This window comes from Electrona antarctica, assembly GCF_951216825.1.
Source record: "Electrona antarctica genome assembly, chromosome: 13".
In the NCBI taxonomy this organism is placed as follows: domain Eukaryota; kingdom Metazoa; phylum Chordata; class Actinopteri; order Myctophiformes; family Myctophidae; genus Electrona; species Electrona antarctica.
Genome location: NC_136794.1, coordinates 44,294,868 through 44,322,650, shown reverse-complemented (window position 1 = coordinate 44,322,650; position 27,783 = coordinate 44,294,868). Strand labels below are relative to the sequence as shown.

Genomic DNA, 27,783 nt, shown 5'->3' with positions numbered 1-27,783 from the left:
CATTCGTTAGCCCCCCCCCCCCTTTCTCCCCCCAAAAAAGAAGGCTTCAGTCCCACGCCCCCTCCCCTCCCCTCCATCCACGGGAAAGTAAGAATCTCTCAACCAGGGAAGGGGGTGCATGTCGTTTAAGGGGGTGGCCCAACGCCAACGCCACCCCCTTTTGTCATCATCATCATCATCATCATCATCGTATAAACTCGACATCACTTGAAATCCATTGACAACAGGCACAGTGATTATTTAAAATGTTCTAATATTCGGGTGTAACGTCCGTCCGCCATGACCCGGCGTCGCTTCGTCAGACATTATCGTCGACGCATCCAACTTGGGGGCGGGGTTGAGGGGAAGAGCAGGCGTTTGGCAAAAAAAAAAAGTTGTTTCATTAAGCCCCGCCCACCAGCCTTCAGATTGTCTCTTTGCATTAGCGCCTCGTTGAGCCCCGCCTACTGCCCGTCACATGACCTCGTTGAGCCTCGCCTACTGCCATGACGTCACATGACCTTGTTGAGCCCCGCCTACTGCACGTCACATGACCTCGTTGAGCCCCGCCCACTGCCCGTCACATGACCTCGTTGAGCCCCGCCTACTGCCCGTCACATGACCTCGTTGAGCCCCGCCTACTGCCATGACGGACAGCGGAAACACTCACAATCTATAAGCATTAAAGGTTGGCTAATATTTACGCAATATTTATATTGATTTATCAATAAATAACCTATTACATGCCTAATGTAAGGAGGGCGGGGTTGAAGCAGTAACCCCCCCCCCCCCCCAAAAAAAAGAACGCCCCCCCCCCCCCCCACGTGTGTAATGTGCAAAACTCTTTGTCTCGTAACAGCGTTCAGACATTCTCGGCTTCTCCATCGGAGGAGGAAGAGGAGGCATTGAAGGTTTCGTAAGCTCCGCCCACGAAGGTAGCGGTATTGACAAACTGTCCTTACGTCCGTCCATTCTGTCCGTCCGTCCGTCCTTCCTTCTCCTGTCCTTACGTCCGTCCATCTGCCATTCTGTCCGTCACACCCAAATCCAGCCCACCCTTCGTTCGTTCGTTCGTCCGTTGGAGCGCTCGCTCTGCGGATGGCGGGGAAGCAGCGTGTGTGTGCGGTGCGTGGGGAGGGGGACGCTACGCCAAGGCGCCCGAACTGTGCGAGACAACGGCGGGCGCTGCGACGGTCTGCAGGAGACCCCCGCCCCCCTGCTGCTGCGGGGGGAGAGGTCCCCCTGGAGGGCCGGGCTGGGGGACCAACCCGATCTGCATCACCTGGGTCTGGAACTGGAGGGGTCCCCCCAGGGGGCCGGGCTGGGGGACCGCCCCGCTCTGCATCACCTGGGTCTGGAACTGGAGGGGTCCCCCCGGGGGGCCGGGCTGGAGGGGGGGGCCGCTCTGCATCACCTGGGTCTGGAACTGGGCCATCTGCTCGGGGCTGGCCAGGGTCTGGAAGATACAGGAGAACCATGTTGTCCATTAGTACATTTAGGCCTGACTTCGAAATTTTAAAAATGTCTTCTAGATCCTGACAGATTTCTGAAATACCTCATGTTTCTATGTCAGTGGTTCTCAATATTTCATGTCAAATACCCCAAACATTATATGTAATTGGCCCCCGACCCCCCATCTGAAAATATGTTGTTCCAGGGACCCCGCCAGAAGCAAAGATTTGAGTTGAAAACGTCCGCTCTGAAAGAATATATATTCAAAGATTTGTGCCACATTTTAACGATTTAAAAAAAATAGCAGATCTACAAGCTCGTAGCGCGGCACTTGACTTGGTGCCCGCTATGAGCTTGTAGACGTGCTATTTTCCAATAGCTAAAGCATAACATAAACACCAACAGGGGTTCCCGCCCAAAATGGGATAAACAATGACCACTCAGACATACATTATTAAAAAATAGCAGATCTACAAGCCCATAGCGCGGCACAGAGCGCATTAAAATATTATACTAAAATGCATTCCCATAACGCTAGGAACAGTGATCATGGGCTGTGGGGATTAGGTGGTGGAATTGTTTAAACATTTTCCTATTTAAAATGTCCACAGCGGTATTGGCACAAACCTACGATATTCAGTGAGTGACCGATAGACCGTGGTCAGCGTCTGTTTACTAGCATTAACACGTGTCAGTTTCCTCCGAAGATAAAGCCTGGAAAGGAGCCATCTTAGGAGGTTCGGGCATCTGGTTATAGGATGCCTCTCGGGCGTCTCCCTAGGGAGGTCCTCGAGGCACGTCCCACTGCCTCGAGGCAGAAATACATCGACTCACTGGCCTTGGAACGTCTCGCGATCCCCCCAGGAGGAAGTCACTAATGTTGCTCTGGAGCAAGGTTAATTAAATAAGGTTAGGAAGCGAAGCCCGTACGGTGGACTCCATGTTGCTCCCTGGAAGGAAATAAACATGAGCAATTGAGACAAAGGAAGCTGAACGCGGAAGTGGCTGCATATAGCCCATTGCGCATGTTTCTTTCCTTCCAGGGAGCAACATGGAGTCCACCGTACGGTCTTCGCTTCCTAACCTTATTTAATTAACCTTGTACATCTGTGTTTTTCCCGCAGTTAGTTGAATTATATCGATTCACAACTTTAGGATCGAACCAACGTCCGATGCAGACGCTATTTTGACCGATCCAGACTTGACAGATTTGACACCACTAGTGATTAACATTCCTATGGCCGATGGTCGTTAGAGTCTATTGTTCCGTCGTTGACGCAACAATAGGAATCCTGCAGCTCAGTAGCTAATGCTTTCGGGGGAGGGTTAGTGTTAAATTTTCGGTCAAATCAGGCGGCACACCTGGACACATCAAACGGCACAGTAAAGTACCGCGGGACACAGGTTGGGAAACACTGGGTTAGGTTATGTTTCCTTGCCTTCAGCAGGTTGTTCTCCTGCTCCAGCTGAGAGTTCCTCTCCATCAGCTCCTTGATCTGCTCCTTCAGCACCTCCACCTCCTCACGCACCGCGTACATCAGGTGGCTCTTCACCAGGTCCTGGAGAACGCACGCACACACAGGCACACACAGGCACACACACACACACACACACACACACACACACAGAGACACACACACACACAGACACACACACAGTGGTTAACTTCAGCCCCCTCAACATTTAAGGCTGCCTCAAAAACATTTAAGTTGACGATTAATTGTCAAACAAATAATTGCGATTTAACTGGAACGTTATGAATATAAATTATAATTCTGTTTTACATTTTAGGTTTCGGAATGAAAGAGTGCACAGGGCAGAATATGACAAACAACTGAAATATACCAAGACATTGTCTGGCATTATTATACATAAATAAAAAAGTAAAAATAGCTAATAGCTAATCTACAAGCTTGTAGCTGATCTAAGCTTGTAGATCATCTCTTTTTTAATCTATGAACATCATTCAACATGGAGTGTGTGTGTGTGTGTGTGTGTGTGTGTGTGTGTGTGTGTGTGTGTGTGTGTGTGTGTGTGTGTGTGTGTGTGTGTGTGTGTGTGACGCTGCAGTGACTCGAAGGCCACAGCAGAGCGGCCCCGCCCCCTATCCCCCGGCCTCAGCCAATCGGAAAGCCAGACATGTATAAGTGCGTGTCAACTCAAGGCCTGGGAGTTTGCCTAGCAACAGAACCTAACAAGGCAGCAGTGTGTGTGTGTGTGTATGTGTATGTGTATGTGTATGTGTAGTGTGCGTGCGTGCGTGCGTGTGTGTCGGTATCTAGGCAGGGCTCCAATAACAACACAGCCATCTGTCTGTTTTTCTGTTCATTCCTTAATGATCAATAATATAAATATAATCCACTCCAGAGGAATGGAATCACTAATATTATCATTATCATTATTATTATTATTATTATCACTATTACTATTTATTACACTGTTATTTCAGTTCCAAAAGGTAAATTATACCAGTAAGACGCCTCGAGGCGTAAAGGGCGAGGTGGCGTGCACGCATCCGCCTGGGTGACAGCAGACTGCTGGGAGAGCGCTGGCACTTTGACATGGGGGGTCAGATCATCATTCTATGGAACCAATTCTGTACTGGCCTTATATGGAGCGTGTCTTGAGTGTACAGGTTTTGATGAGGTATCAACATATGGAATGTCAGAACAGGTCAGCTCCATATATGGAGATCTAAGGGTGGCAGCGGGGGCAGTGTCTTGAGTGTACAGGGTTTGATGAGGTCAGATCAACATAATGGAATGTCAGAACAGGAAGGATGGGTGGGGGAGGATGGGTTTGAGGTCAGATGTAGAGTTGCTGGCCGGCTCCATATATGCAGATCCAGGTGACGATCCAGCCTTCTCCATGTATGGCTATACAGGGTTAGATGAGGTCAGTGTCGTCACGAGGAATGATCATATATGGAGGCGTGACTAACTGGAGATGCAGGTTTTCATAGTAAATGTGACCTACTGATGTAGCGCTAACGTGGTGTACCGTGCCTCATGCCTGCTTCGTGTTTCAACTCACCATCGCCTGCTCAATCTTGTTGTCTATGGCCACGACACTGGCTCCCGATGAACTGGAGAACAAACGAAAGAAAGACAGAAAAAACCTTTAAGTAAATAGTTAATAAATTAATTGTATTTTTATAGTGCTTTTCCAAGTGCTCAAAGCGCTTTACAATGGTTCAGAATACATTGGGAGGTGAAGCGGCGAACAGTCGACGCCAGCGTCCTCACTTCCCACATTCACACATGGTGGCGAGCTAGCAGCGACCGACTCATTGGAGGCAATGTGGGGTTCAGTGCTCTTGCCCAAGGACACTTAGACATGTGGACAGGAGGAGCCGGGATTCGAACCGCCAACCCAGGGATCATTGGACGACCCGCTCTACCTCCTGAGCCACAGCCGCCCTAATTTAAAAAAGAAAAGAAAACCCCATTCTAAGCACAGTTAAAACTATCACGAGCTGAATCAAAGGGAATGTGTTGGTTCAAACGAAGACATGGAGAAAATGGAGACAAGTTTATTATTATTAACCCCTAGCCGAACGTATATACTTCATCGTACGACGGTGTCACTTGTAGATAACAGCTGATCCACAAGCGACCATCAACAATGGTGTGTGTTTGTGTGCATGCACACGCACATGTGTGTGCGTGCATGCGCACGTGTGTGTGTGCATGCGCACGTGTGTGTGTGTGTGCGTGTGTGTGCATGTGCACGCGTGTACGTGTGTAGCATTCAGCCACTGCCACCCTTGCAGAAAGAAAGCTCTATTCCAATATCTTCCTTTTCATTGACATACAAACAATACCAAACAACAATAACTAATAAATATGTGCACAATCGTGTAACAAAAGAGGGAAAAAACGTGGATGCATAGATGCATTCTAGTTGCACACACACACACACACACACACACACACACACTCAGGTTACACAAACTGCTACATTGAGGAGGAAACCATGATAAAGCACTCGTTTACAACAGGGTCCACCATTTTCAATTCATCAGAACTTTTATAGACGTACAAACACACTTCTATGAAAAACACAGGACATCATCCTACTCATCATAATATTCACCTATTGTCCAGATAAACTGTTTTCCTATTCACCTAGTATTGTTCAGAGATAATAAAGAAGCTTTTATATTCACCTAGTACTGTCCAGTAGATAAATAATATTTAATCTTTTATATTCACCTAGTCTTGTCCAGTAGATAAATACAGTTTTCAGTATATATTCACCTAGTGTTGTCCTCCAGAGGACAGTAGATATAAACACAGTTTTCAGTATATATTCACCTAGTGTTGTCCTCCAGAGGACAGGTGATATAAACACAGTTTTCAGTATATATTCACCTAGTGTTGTCCTCCAGAGGACAGTAGATATAAACAGTTTTCAGTATATATTCACCTATTGTTGTCCTCCAGAGGGACATGGTGGTGCTCCCCGGGGGAGCTGCTCTCTGCTCTGAGCAGCGACGAAAGAAAGGAGATGGAGAAACAGCTCCGGAGCTGACACAGATCCATGGAGGACACCGCGAGGCACGACCCTACCGGGGCGGCCATGCTCACAGCCTGGCCCGGGGAACCGCGCTCCGATCCCCGCTAGAACAGCTCACTCACAGCCTGGCCGCTAAGAGTGCACAGCCTGGCCCGGGGGAACAGCGCGCCGATCCCCGCTAAAACAACCAAACTCTCCTCTCCACCTCCACACACAAAGATCCACACCGAGTGAGCGGTCCCGTCTCTGAGCGCTCTGCTTGTCCGACACACACGCACCGTGCCCCGGGGAGAGGAGGAGAAGAGACGCCTGGGTTACAATCCAACACCTCCACAACAATCAACCCCCAAAACCAAACCAGTCCGAGAGGATTTAGGGAACAAAAACAAACACAAATGTGTTTAAATCCAAGGTCAGCTCATCTCCTCTCTCAGTGGGTGACTGACTGCAGCTCGGTGGGAGAATCCACGCATAATCTATCCACACAGGACAACAACACCAAACCGGCCCTCCTTTCATTGGCTGAGAGGAAGCATGCCGGCAGGCCGCGGGTAGAATCTGACTAATTTATGTAGGACCCCGCCCCCCTCTACCTGCAGAAGATCAGCCCACCTCATCTGCATAATCTATGGAGGGGGAGGAGGGGGGCGAAACTGGGGGAAACCGGATGGGAAGGAGAGAGAGAGAGAGAGAGACATTCAGACTTCTTCCTGTCGCCTAGCAAGCAAAAACACTGGGAGAAAGTACCCACGTGTTTTACTAAGGTATCGATACTGCAATATAGAAGTACAAGTGATGACATTTTTAAAAAAAAATCACACCTGCGTGAAGTGAGGGGCGCTCATATCATCACACGTCATCATACATCGTGTCATTCCGGCCAATCGCAATTTGCGTCCTCACACTTTTGTCTTCAATGTTTGTGTTCACACAATGTTTGTGTTTACACAATGTTTGTGTTTACACAACCACTCAAAGCAATAAGTAATAATAGTAAGAGAGTGGTGACACTCGCGTTGACTCCCATTGTAACAATGGAATGCGGAAGTGCTCATTCTATCTCAATGGGATAGTTCCAGCCACAGGAGAAATGTTTTGAAACTATAGCCCTTACCCTACGTTTTAACAACGGGAGACCTTAGAGACCCACGGCGAGTGTCGCTTGAATTTCATTGGCTATCGCCCAATCGCCGTGCGACGTCGCCCAAAATATGAATTATTTGTATCTTTTCGGCCGACGTTCCTCCGCCCACTTTTCGACCATCGCCTGTTCGCCTGCTATCGCCAGTAGTTGCCGGGTCACATTGACAAATAATGCACTTCCGGAAAATGTGTCTGTCCGTCGCCCACTGTTAAAATGTAGGGATAGGCGCCCGCTTTGCGGCGAGATCAAAGCGTGTCGCTACTCTCCTATATACTCTACACTCTGCTTCAAAGTAAAGGTGTATTGGCTTCAAAAGGTATAGGATGACGTGGGTAATAAAGCAATAAGTCACAAGAGGTCTCAGGTTACCATGTTTTATAAATGGCTGAGAGGCGTAGTGAGACACGACGCGAAGCAGACATTATAAAATACATATACCGAAGTCCTGACGTCACTCTCTCATCCCCTCGATTCCCCTGGTTCACGGAAGTAATTTCTCTATGGAGAATAACATGGGCTCATCTTAAAATCGTCTACTATAAGCATTGTGGTCCAAAAATAAACAAGCTGTCTCAGCGTTATTGTCAGGGAGGTGTCTCTGTATCGTTATATACTGTATGATACACCACAACAGGATATTTATTTATTTGGGGGTCCGTGACATGACGAGAGAGAGAACCCCTGTTTAAACAACATTTAGGAAAAAAAGCCCAAATAATCACCTTTAAAACATATTTAACTTTAAAAAAAAAAACACACTTAACCACAAACACACACCTGCAATTAACCACCAATATTTACAAGCAACTTTACAGGAAAAACAAGCCCAACGTTGCTTATAACATGGATTGTGAATTGTGTGAGTGTGTGTGTGTGTGTGTGTGTGTGTGTGTGTGTGTGTGTGTGTGTGTGTGTGTGTGTGTGTGTGTGTGAGAGAGAGAGTCAGTTTCTATCTGAACGTTAACATGAGGTGTTTGTGAAAGTATTTATATGTTAATGTTAACATATGTTAATGTAACACCTTGTCTGGACAGACAAAAGACACATTCCAACACCTCAAAAGTCTCTGCCACTCGCTCGAAATGATCACATATTCAGGTCAGGTGAAAGAAGCACTGGTTTCTTTATTTAGTAACGAACGTTCCTCTCAACCGGCCGGTCTCAATCATAACATTATACGTTACATAACATTGGGTGGCTCTAAAGATTTCTGTTACCTGCTTCCCGTTACCCATTTCCTGGTCATGTGACCTGAGTAACCAATACATGGCGGCAGCGTGTGTGGCAGCCAATCAGGACTAGGTCCTCAGTATGACTAGGTCTTCATGAGCTGTTGTTAGTCACGTTTCACCTGACTAAGGCTTCTAAATGAAAAACAGTTTTCTGTTTATATGTCAGCGGTGCTCAACCATTTTCAGGGAAAATGAACAGGGATTTCTTTTCCGGGTCTCTCGAGGGGGCGGGACTGTGACGCTCTATTAGAGTAATGGTAACTCCATAGACACATGCACAACAGAGAAAGTACAAAAATCACCATCTTCTCCATCTTTAAAAGGGGGTTCCCGTCCTGAATGTTGATACTGCTGCGCATTAAGCATCTTGTGGGGGTGCTGGGCAGCCATAATGGGTGGTCAACGACCGCCTATTGTTTTACTAAGTACCCACAACGAGCCGGGGAGAGAGAGCAGCTAGCTAGTGTATTCGTCTTTGTCTCTTTATCATGTGTGTTGCCAGGTGCTTGAAACAAGGTAGTCGACGAACGTGTTTTTGTCATAGTTTTAGTCGACAAAAACAACACTGCATGTTGGTGGTGTTGCCGTGCGGCCACGCACGCACGCACACACACACAGGCCAACAAAGCGTCTGTCTATACCTGTTTTATTACGTCCGAGGTGTCTAGCCTATTGGGGGAGGCGTCTAGCCTTTATGGGAGGGGGGGGGGGGGGGGTGTTTTACACACCTGGCTTGAGACTAATAAGAGAGTAATTAGTCTCTGCATTGCTGCCCATCAACACACAAGTGTTTGGTCAAACCACGTGACTTCCATTTTAAAAGCATTGAACCATCAATCACAGACAGAACACAGAACATGCGTTTGATAAGTGCGTATGAGGCTTCTTGGTTTGACGAGACAACCTTGTTTAATGGGGGGAGGGGGGCAGAATACCATAATACAAGGTTGTCTCGTCAACATCAGGACACTCCCATTGAAAACAATGAATTGGAGCTGTCTGTAAGGGGCCGTTCACACTTGAGAGACAGCTGTCTCCTGTCTCTTCTGCGTGTCGCACGGCTCACAATTCATTTCCAATGGGAGTCACATGGTTTGACGAGTTTGACGTTCCCCCCATGGAACAAGCTTGTGTCATTAAACCATGTGACTCCCATTGGAAATGCATTGCGAGCTGTGCGACACACAGAAGAGACAGGAGACACCGAGAAGACAGCTGTCTCTCAGGTGTGAACGGGGCCTGAGGCCTCAATCACACTATTAAGATGAAATTGTTCTCTCTGTTCCGGGGGGAGAGGGGGGGCAGAGCAGCTCGCAATTCATTGTCAATGGGAGTCGCTGGGTAGAGCAGCTCTGCTCCATGGAGTGTGTTCTGCCCTCCCCCCACCCCCATGGAGCAGAGCTGTTCTGTGAATCTCAGCGACTCCCATTGAAAATGAATTGCGAGCTGCTTTGCCCCCCCCCCTCTCCCCCCGGAACAGAGAGAACAATTTCGTCTTAATAGTGTGATTGAGACCTTAGGAGAAGCCCGAGAGGAAAGGTTGTCTCGTCAAAAACCAAGGGACTCCCATTGGAAATGAATTGGAGCTGCCTGACGCTGTCTGAGGAGACACGAGACACAGACCACAAGACACGCGTCTCGTTGTGAGAGTCCAGCCTGCCGTGACAGGCTCTGTGTGCCGTCCCCTCGTCTGTGTTGTGATCCCAGCTGTGAGGTAATGCGTGTTATCCTACGTGTGTTGTGATTCCAGCTGTGAGGTAATGCGTGTTATCCTACGTGTGTTCTGATCCCAGCTGTGATGTAATGCGTGTTATCCTACGTGTGTTGTGATTCCAGCTGTGATGTAATGCGTGTTATCCTACGTGTGTTGTGATTCCAGCTGTGATGTAATGCGTGTTATCCTACGTGTGTTGTGATTCCAGCTGTGATGTAATGCGTGTTATCCTACGTGTGTTGTGATTCCAGCTGTGAGGTAATGCGTGTTATCCTACAGTGTGTTGTGATTCCAGCTGTGAGGTAATGCGTGTTATCCTACGTGTGTTGTGATTCCAGCTGTGAGGTAATGTATGTTATCCTACGTGGTTATTGTTCGCCATGCGTGTGTCCCTCGCCGCCCGGCCGTGTGACAAACGGTCACAACGCCGTCGAGACCTTTACTTTAGTGAAGTCTGTCCAATCTGGACTGCCTTGGAAGAAGGATTTTAAACTCATTTGGATACTCAATTCATGGAAATAATCACTGATTTAAGGCATGTGTAGAAGGAATGGGCCTGCACAGGTCCTAATGGCTTTACACACGCGCACACGTGCGCGCGCACACACACACACACACACACACACACACACACACACACACACACACACACACACACACACACACACACACACACACACACACACACACACACACACACACACACACACACACACACACACACACACTTATTGCACGGCCGACACACTATAGAATCTACAATCGGCTTTGTTGTCACGCCACAATGTTTTTGTAAGTAAAACAAACAAAAAAAGCACAGGTGTGGGATTATAGTTTCTGTGCAGTACTTTTCCATTGTTATAGTTTTACCTAAAGAAAAGGAGACGAAACAACAACACATACTGCTGCACGTGAGAGAGAGAGAGAGAGAGAGAGAGAGAGAGAGAGAGAGAGAGAGAGAGAGAGAGAGAGAGAGAGAGAGAGAGAGAGAGAGAGAGGTGTAAGTAAAGGAGGGGAGTGGTTGAACGAAAGAAAGAAAGAAGGAAAACAGATCCAGGGTGAAACTTAAGAGAGAGAAACAGGAGAACAAGGTGACACCAGGACGATAAGGACAGAATGAGAGAGGGAGGAATGTTGTTGTTGTTTAGGTTTCAGGAGACATGCACACACACGCACACACACACACACACACACACACACACACACACACACACACACACACCCCCCCCCCCCCCTACCTGAAACACACCCAATCCCACTTCACAGAGCCAGCCACACACACGGACCATACATGAGTCGTTGCTACACACCCTGAAAGCCAACTCTTAACACATTCCACATACACACACACCTCAAAACCTGTACACGCACGCACGCACGCACGCACGCACACAAGCACACACGCACACACCCCTGACATTCCTGTCTGTGATCCAACAACATGCCACAGGCCCTGAAGGTCAGTCCGCTGGTGAATCATGACCATAAAACCATTCTGTGATAAAAATGAAAATGAAAACAGCTTAAACCCCATTTTAGACCTGAGAGCCATTCTACTAAATGTCTTCGAAATGCTGACAGTTTTCTGAAAAACCTGTTTTCTGTCAGTGGTGCTCAAACTGGTTCATGTCAAGGACCAGCAGAAGAAGGTCAGTAGACCGAAAGCCAAATAAATACATTGATTGTGCAGCAGATCTGAGTGTGCAGAGCTTCCAATTATGTTTCTCATGTTCCCTTTGTGGCTCCAGCACCTCACACCTCACACCGCTCATCTCAGCGGATGAGCGGTGGCTCTTTTTACAAGGACCCCAAAAATGATATGTATTTGGCCTCCGACCCCCATCTCAGAATATGTTGTTCCAGGGAACAACATATTTCACGATTTAAAAAAAAATAGCAGATCTACAAGCTCGTAGCGCGGCACCCGGTGCCGCGCTACGAGCTTGTAGATCTGCTATTTTTCAATAGCTAAAGTATAACATAATGCTTAAAACCCCAAAAGGGGTTCCCGCCCAGAATGGGTTTTAAAAATATGTTTTGTGTCATAAACTGGCCAATAAGTACATGCATGTTGACTCCTCCAGACAGTAAAACACTGACTGCAGGTTTGCAACTTGTCCACAACAACTACTGTACTACGACTGGTACTAACAAATCAATATCACCATATCAGGATGGCGATACAATGGTAAATGGTAAATGGTAAATGGTGCATTTATATAGCGCCTTTATCCAAGGCGCTTTACATAGATTGTGCATTACATTCACCCATTCACACACATTCATGCACCGATGGCAACGGAAACCATGCAAGGCACCAACTAGCACATCGGGAGCAATTAGGGGTTCAGTGTCTTGCTCAAGGACACTTCGACAGTAACTCTGGGGGAGCCCGGGTTTGAACTGGCAACCTTGCGGTTACGATCCAGGCACTCTACCCCTGAACCACCGCGATATATATTGCGATATCGATATATGGGCACACCCCGAATAGAGACAGTGCGGTTGACAATTGACGCGTGTTGTCGCACGCTCGCGCACCACAAGGGGTGCACGCACCACAAGGGGTGCACGCACCACAGTTTGGGAACCACTGATAGAGCATAGAATGGATGAGTCACTGTGTGTAGAGTTAAGATCACATAGAATAGAATGGATGAGTCACTGTGTGTAGAGTTAAGATCACATAGAATAGAATGGATGAGTCACTGTGTGTAGAGTTAAGATCACATAGAATAGAATGGATGAGTCACTGTGTTTAGAGTTAAGATCACATAGAATAGAATGGATGAGTCACTGTGTGTAGAGTTAAAGGTCCCATACATTAGAATGGATGATGAGTCACAGCATCTTATCTGCAGCTCAATGACTACTAACTGGAGGCTTAACTATTAACCGTCTATTTACAGCTCTCTCTCTTTCTCTCTCTCTCTCTCTCTCTCTCAACATTCCCCCCATGCAGACAATAACAGTCAGGGTTGGGGTTGGGGGGGGGGGACGGGCTGGCTCTACTGTAGGACGTCTTACTGTATGTTGCGTTCACAGTGGAAGAATAAAGATGCAAAGAGATTCAAAGATACACGGCGTCTTTGTAGCTTTATTATGCCTGAAGTTGAAACCAGCTGAACGAATTTGTAGCTTTGTATCTTTTGCAGCAGCTACAGACGTCACGTCGCTTCACGTGCTTCCCATTGACAATGAATAGTAGACCGTATCTTTGCATCTTCATGTCGCTGTGCTTCCTATTGACAATGAATGGTAGACCGTATCTTTGCATCTTCATGTCGCTGTGCTTCCTATTGACAATGAATGGTAGACCGTATCTTTGCATCGTCATGTCGCTGTGCTTCCTATTGACAATGAATGGTAGACCGTATCTTTGCATCGTCATGTCGCTGTGCTTCCTATTGACAATGAATGGTAGACCGTATCTTTGCATCGTCATGTCGCTGTGCTTCCATTGACAGTGAATGGTAGACTGTATCTTTGCATCAGCCCGTGTGAACGTACAGTACAGTGTGAACGTACAGTAGAGTTGCAACTGCTGAAACGAATAAGCCGAGTGACAGTCGCCTCCCCCCCCCCCCCCCGATGATGATTCCCCTTTTGTTAGATGTTTGGTTGTATTGTTTGTTACCTCTTGAGGTGCTGCTCCAGTTCCCAGAGCAACAGCTTGACGGCCATGGCGTCGACCCCTGGCCCTCGGACCCCTCGGACCCGGCCCCGGACCCCCCGAGGCTCTCGGACCCCCTGGACCCCCCGACGCTCTCTCATCTCATGGAGCTGCCAAAGGGCCGCCGCTAAGCACGGAACTTTTACAAAGTAGCCCCCTCTTTTCCCTGTTCTTTCTGCTCTCTCTCTCTCTCTCTCTCTCTCTCTCTCCTTGTCTCAATCTGTATCTCTCTCTGTCTCTCTCTCTCTCTCTCTCTCTCTCTCTTTGTCTCTCTCTGTCTTTGTCTCTCTCCTCTTTGTCTCTCTGTCTCTCTCCTTGTCTCACTCTGTCTTTGTCTCACTCTGTCTCTCTCTCTGTCTCTCTCTCTCTCTCTCTCTCCTGTAGAACGTCTGTAAGGATCATATACGTATCTACGTTTGAAGCGTCAGCGCGCCAATGTCATCGCCTCTTATTTGCTAAGACCTCACTGTCACGTCCTTTGTGTGTGTGTGCGCGCGCGCGTGCGCGCGCGCGTGTGTGTGTATGCGTGCATGCGTGTGTGCGTGCGTGTGTGTGTATATGTGTTTGTGTTGTGACAAGAGCAAGGGAGAGCGTGCAACGTCAGGGTCACATGACTTTGGGGGAGTTACATAAGGCGTCAACAGAGATTAGCGTCGAGAGAGAGAGAGAGAGAGAGAGACTTTCTAAACCAATGGATAGATGGATGGATGGATGAGTGGATAGATGGATGTCGGCCCCTCCGTTTTGTCCGTTTTGAGACGGAGGTCTTATCTTGTCACTTCCAATTACGGGGGCCGCCTCGCAACGCCCCCCCCCCCCCCAGAAAGCACAACACACACACCCATCGAGGGCTTATGGACCCTCGGCCACAATGCACGCACACACACACACACACACACACACACACACACACACACACACACACACACACACACACACACACACACACACACACACACACACACACACACACACACACACACACACACACACACACACACACACACACACACACACACACACACACACACACACACACACACACACACACACACACGGCTTAGGGGACCCTGTGCCACAGTGCAGGAGGGATCTGGCCGGTTCTCTTTTTTTGCGTTTTTCTTCTTTCTATACTGTACTTTGTATTTCCAATTTCCAATATTTTTCACTGCGCAAAAAGCATGGAATATGGATGTGTATATTACAGGAAACTCCTGTTAAACTTTCCAACAAACTCCGGTAAACTCCCGAATTGTACCATCACACCTGTATATTACCGTATATTACTGTATATGCTGCTTAACTTGAGGTTAACGGGCAAATCTACTGCCCATAATTGCCCGTTAACGCCTCTTTTCATGCAGTGAACTCCGCTACAATTGTTTGAAAGCTTTACTTACTAGTTTACTGGTAGATGTTTGGATTATTGGATTAATATTACAAAACATATTAACCACTTCGGCCCTATATACATTTGGCCATTAGCAAATAGCAGATCTACAAGCTCACAATGCGTCACGATGTGACGCATTGTGAGCTTGTAGATCTGCTATTTTCAGAATATGTTATACATTTGAAAACTTGTGAAACGGGAACTTCGGCACACGTACTTTCTGGACTTTTTGTATCTCTATATTGCAGTATTGATATACTTTTACTTAAAGGACCACTTCACCACTTTTCAACTTCTCTTCATATAATTGGTCCTCACTAATGTTCATGATAAAACACCACCCTTTTTTCCTACTCAGTCTGTGTCTCATAGGAGGGCTTTGGGCAGTTCGGACACCCGTCCACCAGTGACATCATCATTAGGCAGATTTATTTTAAACAAGATTTGTTTTAACATATATTTAGATTTGTATTATCGTGAGAACGATGGCTTCAACTTTTGCATTACAACTTTTCAGGAAAAGAAAGCCTGCCGTTTCTATTAGCTTGGATTCACCATCGATGATGTCACTGGTGGACGGGTGTCCGAACTGCCCACAGCCTTCCTATGAGACACAGACTGAGTAGAAAAAAATGGTGGTATTTTATCATGAATTAGTTAGGACCAATTATAGGAAGAGAAGTTTAAAAGTGGTGACGTGGTCCTTTAAACAAGTGACTTACAGTAAGCAACAACAACACAAGGTAATACATCAAATACATAGAAATAGTCACAGCAAGCTAAGAACCCTAAGAACATCCGTCAGAATATCTGTACAATGAAACTATAATGAGTGCCATGTCTACATCAAATGCTATCCAAGTTCCATAAGTTGAGCCTTTCATACGCCTGTAAGGTCGTATAGGTCAAGTGCTATACGGGCTAAGATGGAGTCTGAAGAGGTGGGTTTTCACTCAGACTACGGTGGAAGATTGGGAGTGAGTCTGTAGTTCTGACTGCAATGGGACCCACTGAGCAATAGTCAGCTTTTAGACGGCTAAATTGCCGTCTAAAAATAGCCTGGCTAATCAAGATCTAAATAGAGACCGTCTATAAATAGATTATAAATAGATTAGACGTTGAAACAACGTTGTTTCAACGTCTAATCTAAGCCTAGAACGCTAAAAAAATCGTCAATTTAGATGTCTAATAGACTAAATAAATGCTCAGTGGGGAAGTTAATTCATAGTTTGAGAGCCATATCCATCCATCCATCCATCCATCCATCCATCTATCTCTCTCTCTGTGCTGCCTCAGCCTGCCTGCCTGCCTGCCTGGGGTAAAGAGAAAAGGGGGGGTCGGTCTCTCTATTGAGTGTCGTTGTAAAGGCTTTTGGGCTGAGCCACGGTTTGACGGTGCAGAGACAGAGCTGGCAAAGCCATAGACGATACCAGTAGCGCCTCGCTGGCAGGTCACCTATAGACCAGGAACGTGGAGAGAGTGGTAGAGAGGCAGGGGCTGAAATCCCCCCCAAAAAGCAGATCTACAAGCTCTCTCTTGAGAGCTTGTAGATCAGCTATTTTCGGGGCGCAACCCAGCACTCTTTAGCTAGTGGAGATGCGGTGTGTATATACACGACATGGATTTCTAAACAAATTTGTTCAATGCAAAAATGCTGTGTTCAAGTTCACTTCAGAGAAAAAGCAATTCTCCTGAATGCTGCCTTCCTTCCGGCATGGCATGGAAAGGAGTGGCATTTGCATTTCTTTCACCATATAGTAAATGCTGCATTCGTGGTCTGGAAAGGGCAGTTGTTTTACAGGCGGGTAAAAGGACAGGGGCTGAAGCCCCCTTTGATGTCTATGTGTGTGCACGTCACCTGCTATAGACACTGACCACTATAGAGAATGACTGGCAGGCCACCTATAGACACTGACCACTATAGAGAATGACTGGCAGGCCATCTATAGACACTGACCACTATAGAGAATGACTCACTGACTGACTGACTGACTCCCTGTGATGGAGTCAGTCAGTCCCAGGCCAGGTGCATTGATGAGTAGCCATTTTGACCTCGCATGTAGAGCCATTGGAGCATTTGGGCTGACAGCAGCAAGTCCCTATGTACACTCACCTCACCGCAGGGGAGATACAGTGCACGCACGCACACATGCACGCACGCACACACGCACGCATGCATGCACGCACGCACGGACACACACGGACACGCACGCACACACACCGATATTGTAGTTTTACTCCACTACAATTATTTGAAAACTACTTTGTAGATTTTGATTATTATTTAATACAAGACATACAGTACACTAACCACTTCAGCCTTATATACGCGTGCGGGTGCGTGCATGTGTGTGTGTGTGTGTGAGTGAGCGAGCGTGTGCGTGCATGTGTGTGTGTGTGTATCACATCGTTAAATGAATGGTTAACGGGCAACTATGGGCCCAGTAAACCTCAAGTTAACTGACGGAAACACAACGTGTCGCAGTGAGACGCGTTTACAGCATGCAAGCAAGTCTGAAACCAGCCATCAAGGCACCGCCAAAATAAACTTTAGTCGACTAAATCAACTGTAGATTTAGTGGAAGACAACCGCGCACGATACGAGACGAGAACGAAAAAACAAAACAAAAAAGTAAGCCGTTTTCAAAACGACGGCCGCGTGGGCGCACAAAATGTGCAAACACACGCGGGATGGACGTTACATAAGAGCGTGTGTGTGTGTGTGTGTGTGTGTGTGTGTGTGTGTGAGCAGCAGTTCACAGTAATGCAGGCTGAAGCCTGGTATTACTGGGATTAAGCGCACAAAGAGCGCACGATGAGCACTCTGAAAACATAGACACCCGGAGCCCCTGCTGCACGCACACACGCACGCACACGCACGCACGCACACGCACACACGCACACACGCGATTCTTGCTCAAATGTGAATCTCGATTTTCCTCCACAAGAATTGAGATCACGATTCATTTTTTTTTCCATGTATGTATTGTCTTTAGTCTGTAGTTGCTGAACATTAGTTACTACGTTCACAATGTGTCACCTGGAGCCATAACTACTGTGGTTTTAAACAGACAACATCAAAGTGCTTAAAGACTTAAAACTCTCTTAAAGTCCCTCTCTTAGAGTCTCTCATAAAGTCCCTCTCTTAGAGTCTCTCTTAAAGTCCCTCTCTTAGAGTCTCTCTTAAAGTCCCTCTCTTAGAGTCTCTCTTAAAGTCCCTCTCTTAGAGTCTCTCTTAAAGTCCCTCTCTTAGAGTCTCTCTTAAAGTCCCTCTCTTAGAGTCTCTCTTAAAGTCCCTCTCTTAGAGTCTCTCTTAAAGTCCCTCTCTTAGAGTCTCTCTTAAAGTCCCTCTCTTAGAGTCTCTCTTAAAGTCCCTCTCTTAGAGTCTCTCTTAAAGTCTCTCTCTTAAAGTCTCTAGTTTGCTGTCACATTAACGTGTATTATACAAAAAGGTAGAGTGAATTTCACAGAACAAGCCGTGCTTGTTATTATGGCTGCTTCTGGTCAGGATGTGTGTGTGTGTGTGTGTGTGTGCGCGTGCGTGCGTGTGTGTGTGTGCGTGTGCGTAACACTTGCTATGCATCCCATGTTTATAACGCATTAAGAACACACTTATAAGATATTATAATCTTCTCATAAACATGTATAAATATATTTATAAGCGCTGATACATAATCATTGTACTTTATAAGCTTAACACATTATGAACTTTATTATAATGACTTATAATATCAAGTATTATAATACTTCATAACTTGCTATGTATTCCATGTTTATAACGCATAAAAAGACAATATAATTTTCTCAAACATTTGTAATAAATTATTATAAATGTTAAATTATTGTAAAAAGTTCATGATTATAAAAATAATCATGAACTTTATCATAACACATTATAAAGCTTATTTGGTATTAATAGCAAGTGTTACCTAAATGGGTATTAGGGCCCCGAATTACACAAGTGTCTATTTCACTCATTTTTATATTCATATTTTGACAGCAGCAACTGCCTGTCATAATTTCCCTATCTAAGTATTGGACAGTATATATGGGTGTGTCACATATACTGTCATATTATTTGATTTACCGTATACCCTGAAATCTTGAATAAACAAAACTGTGGAAAAAAAAAAAAAAAAAAAAAGTATTGGACAGTATTAAGATGTTGATATTGATTTTGTATTCATCCCTTAGCACCCCAAATCACACCTTAGAAAGTATGAGTATGTATATTTCATACACAAAGTGATTTTATCATTATTTACAAGTACATATATTTATAATTATAAATGTTTACGAGAAAATTATATTGTCTTATGAGAATTGTTATAATGCGTTATAAACATGGAATACATAGCAAGTTATGAAGTATTATAATACTTGATATTATAAGTCATTATAATACAGTTTATAATGTGTTATGATTAAGCTTATAAAGTACAATGTTAATTTATCAGCGCTTATCAATATAATTATACATGTTTATGAGAAGATTATAATATCTTAATATATATAAGTGTGTTCTTAATGCATTATAAACGTGGGATGCATAGCAAGTGTTACCGGCTGACTAACTGTCTGCTCTCCTATTGGCTGAATGTAACGGTCTACTCTCCCATTGGCTGACTGTAACTGTCTGCTCTCCTATTGGCTGAATGTAACTGTCTACTCTCCCATTGGCTGACTGTAACTGTCTACTCTCCCATTGGCTGACTGTAACTGTCTGCTCTCCTATTGGCTGAATGTAACTGTCTGCTCTGGCAGTGTTTATGTTCATTGTACGATGCATTCCTGTACTTCTGTTCATGCGCAGGTGAATAAACATTTCAAATGTGTGTGACGTGTGTGTGAGACGCGTGACGTGTGTGTGTGTGTGTGTGTGTGTGTGTGTGTGTGTGTGTGTGCAGGCGGTGGGGGGTGATATGCAAGCTGGACAGTAAAGCCTGGACATGCGTCACAAGATGAGAGACATGAGGGTTTATGTAACACGCACGCACGCACCCGCCCGCACGCCCGCCCGCACGCCCGCCCGCACGCACGCACGCACGCACGCACGCACGCACGCACGCAGACTACATTATTAGAATGATGTTTGATTTATTCGTATACGTGGTCGTTATTTGTCACATCTGCCCTGATGTGCAATTTGTGATTACAGAGCCTAAAAGGCAAAAGGCATAATCTTCCATTCTTACCTCACGCTAGTACATCTAAAGTCTCTCTAGAAGCGTTTATATTCCAAACGAGATGCTTCCTGAAGTCAGAAATGAAGACAACATGGAGATACGAGCCATTCTAATGGACCCGTAAACAAGGAAGTGAACGGCAGTTCGCATGAGCGAAACACAAGAAGTACGCTGAAGAAGGAAATGCAAAAAAAACAACAAAAAACAAAATAATAATCCTTTTTTTTTATATCAATAAAAAAAGATCTATACATGCCTATACACCCCGTGGTTTTGATTCCCAAGACTTGGCATGCAAAGTGTTAAATGTTGTATAATGTTGACGGCCGGCCCTACCTGTGGGGAGTTGAAATAAAGAAGACATTCTCTCAGACACATCACTGTTGTGGAGACAGACAGTGGAGAGAGAGTCTCACGTGTTACAGTTGAGACGCTGCCAAGGCTGAAACACTCAGAGAGACAGAGAACATCAGTTTGTCTGTCATGCTGCCAAAGCTGAACTCCCTGAAACACTCAGAGAGACAGAGAACATCAGTTTGTCTGTCATGCTGCCAAAGCTGAACTCCCTGAAACACTCAGAGAGACAGAGAACATCAGTTTGTCTGTCATGCTGCCAAAGCTGAACTCCCTGAAACACTCAGAGAGACAGAGAACATCAGTTTGTCTGTCATGCTGCCAAAGCTGAACTCCCTGAAACACTCAGAGAGACAGAGAACATCAGTTTGTCTGTCATGCTGCCAAAGCTGAACTCCCTGAAACACTCAGAGAGACAGAGAACATCAGTTTGTCTGTCATGCTGCCAAAGCTGAACTCCCTGAAACACTCCGAGAGACCGAGAACATCAGTTTGTCTGTCATGCTGCCAAAGCTGAACTCCCTGAAACACTCAGAGAGACAGAGAACATCAGTTTGTCTGTCATGCTGCCAAAGATGAACTCCCTGAAACACTCCGAGAGACCGAGAACATCAGTTTGTCTGTCATGTTGCCAAAGCTGAACTCCCTGAAACACTCAGAGAGACAGAGAACATCAGTTTGTCTGTCATGCTGCCAAAGCTGAACTCCCTGAAACACTCAGAGAGACAGAGAACATCAGTTTGTCTGTCATGCTGCCAAAGCTGAACTCCCTGAAACACTCAGAGAGACAGAGAACATCAGTTTGTCTGTCATGCTGCCAAAGCTGAACTCCCTGAAACACTCAGAGAGACAGAGAACATCAGTTTGTCTGTCATGCTGCCAAAGCTGAACTCCCTGAAACACTCAGAGAGACAGAGAACATCAGTTTGTCTGTCATGCTGCCAAAGCTGAACTCCCTGAAACACTCAGAGAGACAGAGAACATCAGTTTGTCTGTCATGCTGCCAAAGCTGAACTCCCTGAAACACTCAGAGAGACAGAGAACATCAGTTTGTCTGTCATGCTGCCAAAGCTGAACTCCCTGAAACACTCAGAGAGACAGAGAACATCAGTTTGTCTGTCATGCTGCCAAAGCTGAACTCCCTGAAACACTCAGAGAGACCGAGAACATCAGTTTGTCTGTCATGCTGCCAAAGCTGAACTCCCTGAAACACTCAGAGAGACAGAGAACATCAGTTTGTCTGTCATGCTGCCAAAGCTGAACTCCCTGAAACACTCAGAGAGACAGAGAACATCAGTTTGTCTGTCATGCTGCCAAAGCTGAACTCCCTGAAACACTCAGAGAGACAGAGAACATCAGTTTGTCTGTCATGCTGCCAAAGCTGAACTCCCTGAAACACTCAGAGAGACAGAGAACATCAGTTTGTCTGTCATGCTGCCAAAGCTGAACTCCCTGAAACACTCAGAGAGACAGAGAACATCAGTTTGTCTGTCATGCTGCCAAAGCTGAACTCCCTGAAACACTCAGAGAGACAGAGAACATCAGTTTGTCTGTCATGCTGCCGAAGCTGAACTCCCTGAAACACTCAGAGAGACCGAGAACATCAGTTTGTCTGTCATGCTGCCAAAGCTGAACTCCCTGAAACACTCAGAGAGACAGAGAACATCAGTTTGTCTGTCATGCTGCCAAAGCTGAACTCCCTGAAACACTCAGAGAGACAGAGAACATCAGTTTGTCTGTCATGCTGCCAAAGCTGAACTCCCTGAAACACTCAGAGAGACAGAGAACATCAGTTTGTCTGTCATGCTGCCGAAGCTGAACTCCCTGAAACACTCAGAGAGACAGAGAACAGTGACGTCTCCACCAAGTTAGCCCATTTAGACCTGAGACCAGATTCTACTGAATGTCTCCTAAATCCTGAGTGTTCTGAAAACAAAAAAACAAAACAAAAAAACGTATGTTTCTATAGCCTAATCAGTGATTCTCAAACCATTTCATGTCAAGGACCATCCTAAAAAAGTATATGTAATTGCATAGCCACCGACCCCGCATCATCTATAGGTTGTTTCAGGGAATCTCCCAGAAGCAAAGATTTTAGTTAAAAAAAAAGCGTTAAATATATATATATATATATATATATATATATATATATATACAGTATATATATTAAAAGATGCATGCACACGTTTTCACGATAAAAAAAAATGCAGATCTACAAGCTCATATCGCGGCACTCGGTGTCACGCTATGAGCTTGTAGATCTGCTATTGTTTTCTGTCTAAAATAACAGTTGAAGTGGTTAAAAGTTATGTGTGACACAGATGCGTCCTCTTCAGGTCTAAATGGGTTAGTGGACAGGTTGGCTTGTTCCGACATAAGTTCTGATAAGTGGCTGAATGATGGGAGGGACCGGGCCCAGCTCAGAGCACATGATTTCAATAGGATGTGCAATTGTGCCTGGTTTTATTCTGTTTCTGCATGGCAGACAGACAGAGTGTCTGAGGCCGCGAGGGGATCAAGTCATATTCAGTAATCAAAATGTTCCCATACCCTTTAGCTCAGGGCTACTCAACTTAGGATGGCTCAGGGGCCACTCAACGAAATACCAAAAGTCCAAGGGCCGCAAGCCCAAATATTGTTGGTCTTATACTGTATATTGGATTTGTTTGTCCGTGATTTTCTAACACACTATGAGTATTGAGGAATTGAGGAAACACACAGAAAACGGACTACATTTTCATGTAGGAAAGGCCAAACCTCATTGAACAAAATTATTGTCATGACATGGAATGATTAATAATGAAATTAAGTTACAAAATGAGGCTTTTATTCACAAAATGTGTGCAAAATACTCAAATTAAATATAGGCCTATACTTCTGCCTACAGCTTAGGCAGAAAACATCTGCCTACAGCTGGCTTCAGTCAGTGGCTTGACAAACACAACAGAGAATCATGAATATCTTCCAGTGACATTCAGTCACACTTTACTTTACTAATTACTGCCTACAAATTAAAACAAATAGTTTCACAAATCAGCTAAATCAGGTTTGATTTGGGCGACATCTGTTAAAGAGGAGGCAGGAGAGAGACGACATACATTGGGGACGGTAAACAGTAAACTAGAGAGAGAGAGAGAGAGAGAGAGAGAGAGAGAGAGAGAGAGAGAGAGAGAGAGAGAGAGAGAGAGAGAGAGAGAGAGAGAGATGGGGAGGGAGAGAGCGAGAGAGGGAAGGGGGAGAGATAAGAGAGAGAGAGAGAGAGAGAGAGAGAGAGAGAGAGAGAGAGAGAGAGAGAGAGAGACAGACACACCACTACAGTGAACTAAACTGTGACAGCTTTGAAAGAGAATAACATGCCCTGAGGCAGAGAAAGGTGTCCTGCTGCCATCTGCTGGCGAGGGTCAGGAATGACATGAACAACAGTGACAGCTCTGTCAGTTTGCAAGCAGGCATTCTGACTGACAGATTGTACAAAATTACTGTTTGTCAGTGGTTCTCAAACTATTTCATGTCAATGCCAGGGGTGGGACACTTTGACGATGGAGAGGGCCACTATATTTCCGCACTCACTCCAGAGGGCCACTATATTTCCACACTCACTCCAGAGCAGTGGCGGAAGGTTCCTATAACAGCAGTGGGTGCCCCCCCCCAAGTCTCAAGTCAGTGTGGAGATTACCCGGCGGCCGGCGGTGTTGCTGCCCCTCCCCTCCCCTCCCGGCTCATGGCTCTTTACCTCCTTTTAATACTCTATGCTCTTTACAGACGGGCCGACGGTACACAGACAGCAGCCTCTCCGCTGACCGTGTTAGTGTTGTGTTGCTGCAGGAGACGGAGTGTGAATGAACCGTGCGCTCACTCACTGGAACAAAGCCACCGTATTAGCATTTGAATACCTGTTCTGTGAACACCGTAAAGGTGTGGGCCTACGTGACAAAATGACCAGGGGAGGGGATCTTCACCCTTAATCTCAGTGGGTGCTATTTGGCTTATTATTTTTTCAGTGGGTGCCCAAGCCCTCAGGCACTCCCGAAGTTGACGCCGTTGCTCCAGAGGGCCACTATATTTCCACACTCACTCCAGAGGGCCACTGTATTTCCACACTCACTCCAGAGGGCCACTATATTTCCACACTCACTCCAGAGGGCCACTGTATTTCCACACTCACTCCAGAGGGCCACTATATTTCCACACTCACTCCAGAGGGCCACTATATTTCCACACTCACTCCAGAGGGCCACTATATTTCCACACTCACTCCAGAGGGCCACTATAGTTCCACACTCACTCCAGAGGGCCACTGTATTTCCACACTCACTCCAGAGGGCCACTGTATTTCCACACTCACTCCAGAGGGCCACGTTGCATATTTATGTTGTAGCAAAAACTGTTGATCTACAAGTAGATAAGTTGTAGATACGTTTTCTTTCTTTTTTGCTATATTTGAATTGAAATCCTGAAATATTTTTTGCTATTTTTGAATTGGAATCCTGAAAAGTAACATTTATATTTAATTTCAAATGCCTTTAAAAAGTAAGCTTATATGTTAACTTCATGAACTAAATAGCTACAAATACATTGGACGTACTGTAAAAAGAATCACACCCGTGTGAACTGAGTGGTGCAAGGTCTTATAGCCTGATCAGCTATAAGAATAATAAGAAGAAGACAAGAGCTATTTTAAGCATGTGTGTAACATGACAACTGTTTTAAAGATGGAGTGCCACCATTTTTGTGTCTATTTTGTCTATGAGGTGACAGTACTTCATTAGTACACTTTCTTGAAAAAAGTATACCTCCTTATATAACAATAAGACCTGATGATCATGTTTTAGGGTGGGAAAAGAATCACGGCACTCCATCTTTAAAGTATTGTACAGTAACAACTAAAGTATCTTTAATGTTTATGTTGTACATTACTACAAAACAATCTAAAATAAAGGGATTTAAGATCATTAAAGCTGGGCTGTTGCCTGGGTCCAATACATTTCTGCCTACTTCCGGTCCAGGACTTGTCCCAGTTGGTTGTCCCCATTCTCAATAGATGTAGGAGAGCCGCCATTGGACTGAAGCCCTATGAAGTGAACGCAGTTTGCTGTCTATATCTAAGGCTCTGGGTCTGCACTGGTCATCATTCCGAGGTTTGCACTGCAACGGTTTACGTTGTGTGTGACGTCAGACCTCAGCTCCCGGTCAGCCTACATACGGTTTACGTTGTGTGTGACGTCAGACCTCAGCTCCCGGTCAGCCTACATAAGGTTTACGTTGTGTGTGACGTCAGACCTCAGCTCCCGGATAGCCTACATAAGGTTTACGTTGTGTGTGACGTCAGACCTCAGCTCCCGGATAGCCTACATAAGGTTTACGTTGTGTGTGACGTCAGACCTCAGCTCCCGGTCAGCCTACATAAGGTTTACGTTGTGTGTGACGTCAGACCTCAGCTCCCGGATAGCCTACATAAGGTTTACGTTGTGTGTGACGTCAGACCGCAGCTCCCGGTCAGCCTACATAAGGTTTACGTTGTGTGTGACGTCAGACCTCAGCTCCCGGTCAGCCTACATAAGGTTTACGTTGTGTGTGACGTCAGACCTCAGCTCCCGGTCAGCCTACATAAGGTTTACATTGTGTGTGACGTCAGACCTCAGCTCCCGGTCAGCCTATGGTGTGAATTGTCTTTGAGACATTCACTTCATCTCAGTAGTATAGAGTTTGCTGAGGGGTTTCCTGAGACACTACGAGTGAAGACACAGAGAAGAGGCAGAGGGTGACATAGTATAAAACACTATCGTCCAACCCCAACAGAAGAACCTAAACCTCTAATTCTCATAGCAGTCCATTTATAGCATCAGGTTTGATGATGGAAGGAAGAAGAGAGTCCCAACATGTCCAGACTCCGGTCTCCTGTTCTGAGAGTCCATGTGCCGGTGCCTCCACTTTCCTCCATCAACACGTGAAGAGGAGGAGCCACAGCGACCTCCACTGCCAAACGCTGAGGAACGAACAGATTCCATCGGCACCCCGTCAGCCAATCAACAGCCCCGTAGCCAGCCAGAAACAAGGAGACGCGGAAGGACCAAAACATGACGGTCGTCGTCAACAGTTTACCGAGAACGTAGCTCAGGCGGGAGACGTAAAGACACGTCGGCTGAGTCGCACAGGAAAGAAAACCCACATCTGTAAACAATGTGACAAGAGTTTCAGTCAGTCAGGTCACCTGCAGGAACACCAGCGTGTCCACACCGGAGAGAAACCTTACCACTGCAAACAGTGTGACAAGAGTTTCAGTCGGTTAGATAATCTTAAGTCACACCAGCGTATCCACACTGGAGAGAAACCTTACCACTGTAAACAGTGTGACAAGAGTTTCAGTCATTCATGTAACCTGCAGTTACACCAGCGTATCCACACTGGAGAGAAACCTTACTACTGTAAACAATGTGAGAAGACTTTCACCGGGTTAGGTAATCTGCATGCACACCTGCGTATCCACACGGGAGAAAAACCATACCACTGTAAACAGTGTGAGAAGAGTTTCAATAGGTTAACTACTCTGCAGGCACACCTGCGTATCCACACCGGAGAGAAACCTTACCACTGTAAACAGTGTGAGAAGAGCTTCAATAGGTTAGGTACTCTGCAGGCACACCTGCGTATCCACACTTGAGAGTAACCTTACCACTGTAAACAGTGTGATAATAGTTTCAGTCATAGTCTTAACCCCGCCATTTGCGTGAAACCGCGTCATTTGGATTAATCTGCTCCAGTGCCATTGGCGGGGATTAACGTGAATTGATATTTTATTACACAGCATTTGATCGATCGAGTTGAGATGCTACTCACATTAGCATTGGGTTGGTAGCTGATTGGAGCACGCTATCTTGGATTGGCATTTATAGCTCGCTAGCGGTTAAATTTTCACTGTCAGTGGACCAACACCATGCAGATAACATGGCCTAAATCATCACTGTGTAGTTTTGGCTCTGTGGGCAGGTGCCAAGTGCTGCTGGAAAAGGAAGATCAGCATCAACATAAAGCTTGTCAATGTACGGAGGCACACAGTGCTGTAAAATATCATAATAGATGGTTGTGTTGAGACTCTGGACGTGACAAAACACAGTGATGATTTAGGCCATGTTATCTG

The 27,783-nt window shown here is 45.8% G+C and overlaps 1 protein-coding gene across 1 annotated transcript in view; it reads right to left on the bottom strand.

Annotated features, from left to right (window-relative positions):
• Positions 1-806: 806 nt before the first annotated feature.
• LOC306935858 (TSC22 domain family protein 1-like) overlaps positions 807-27,783 on the bottom strand; it is a 58,430-nt gene continuing 31,453 nt past the window's right edge. Inside the window, exons 7-9 of the mRNA XM_079519141.1 lie at positions 4,465-4,516; positions 2,871-2,990; positions 807-1,435 (exon numbers count right to left, since the gene is read on the bottom strand). Coding sequence (XP_079375267.1) covers positions 1,124-1,435; positions 2,871-2,990; positions 4,465-4,516 — 484 coding nt within the window. The 3' untranslated portion in view covers positions 807-1,123. The remainder of the gene's footprint in view (positions 1,436-2,870; positions 2,991-4,464; positions 4,517-27,783) is intronic.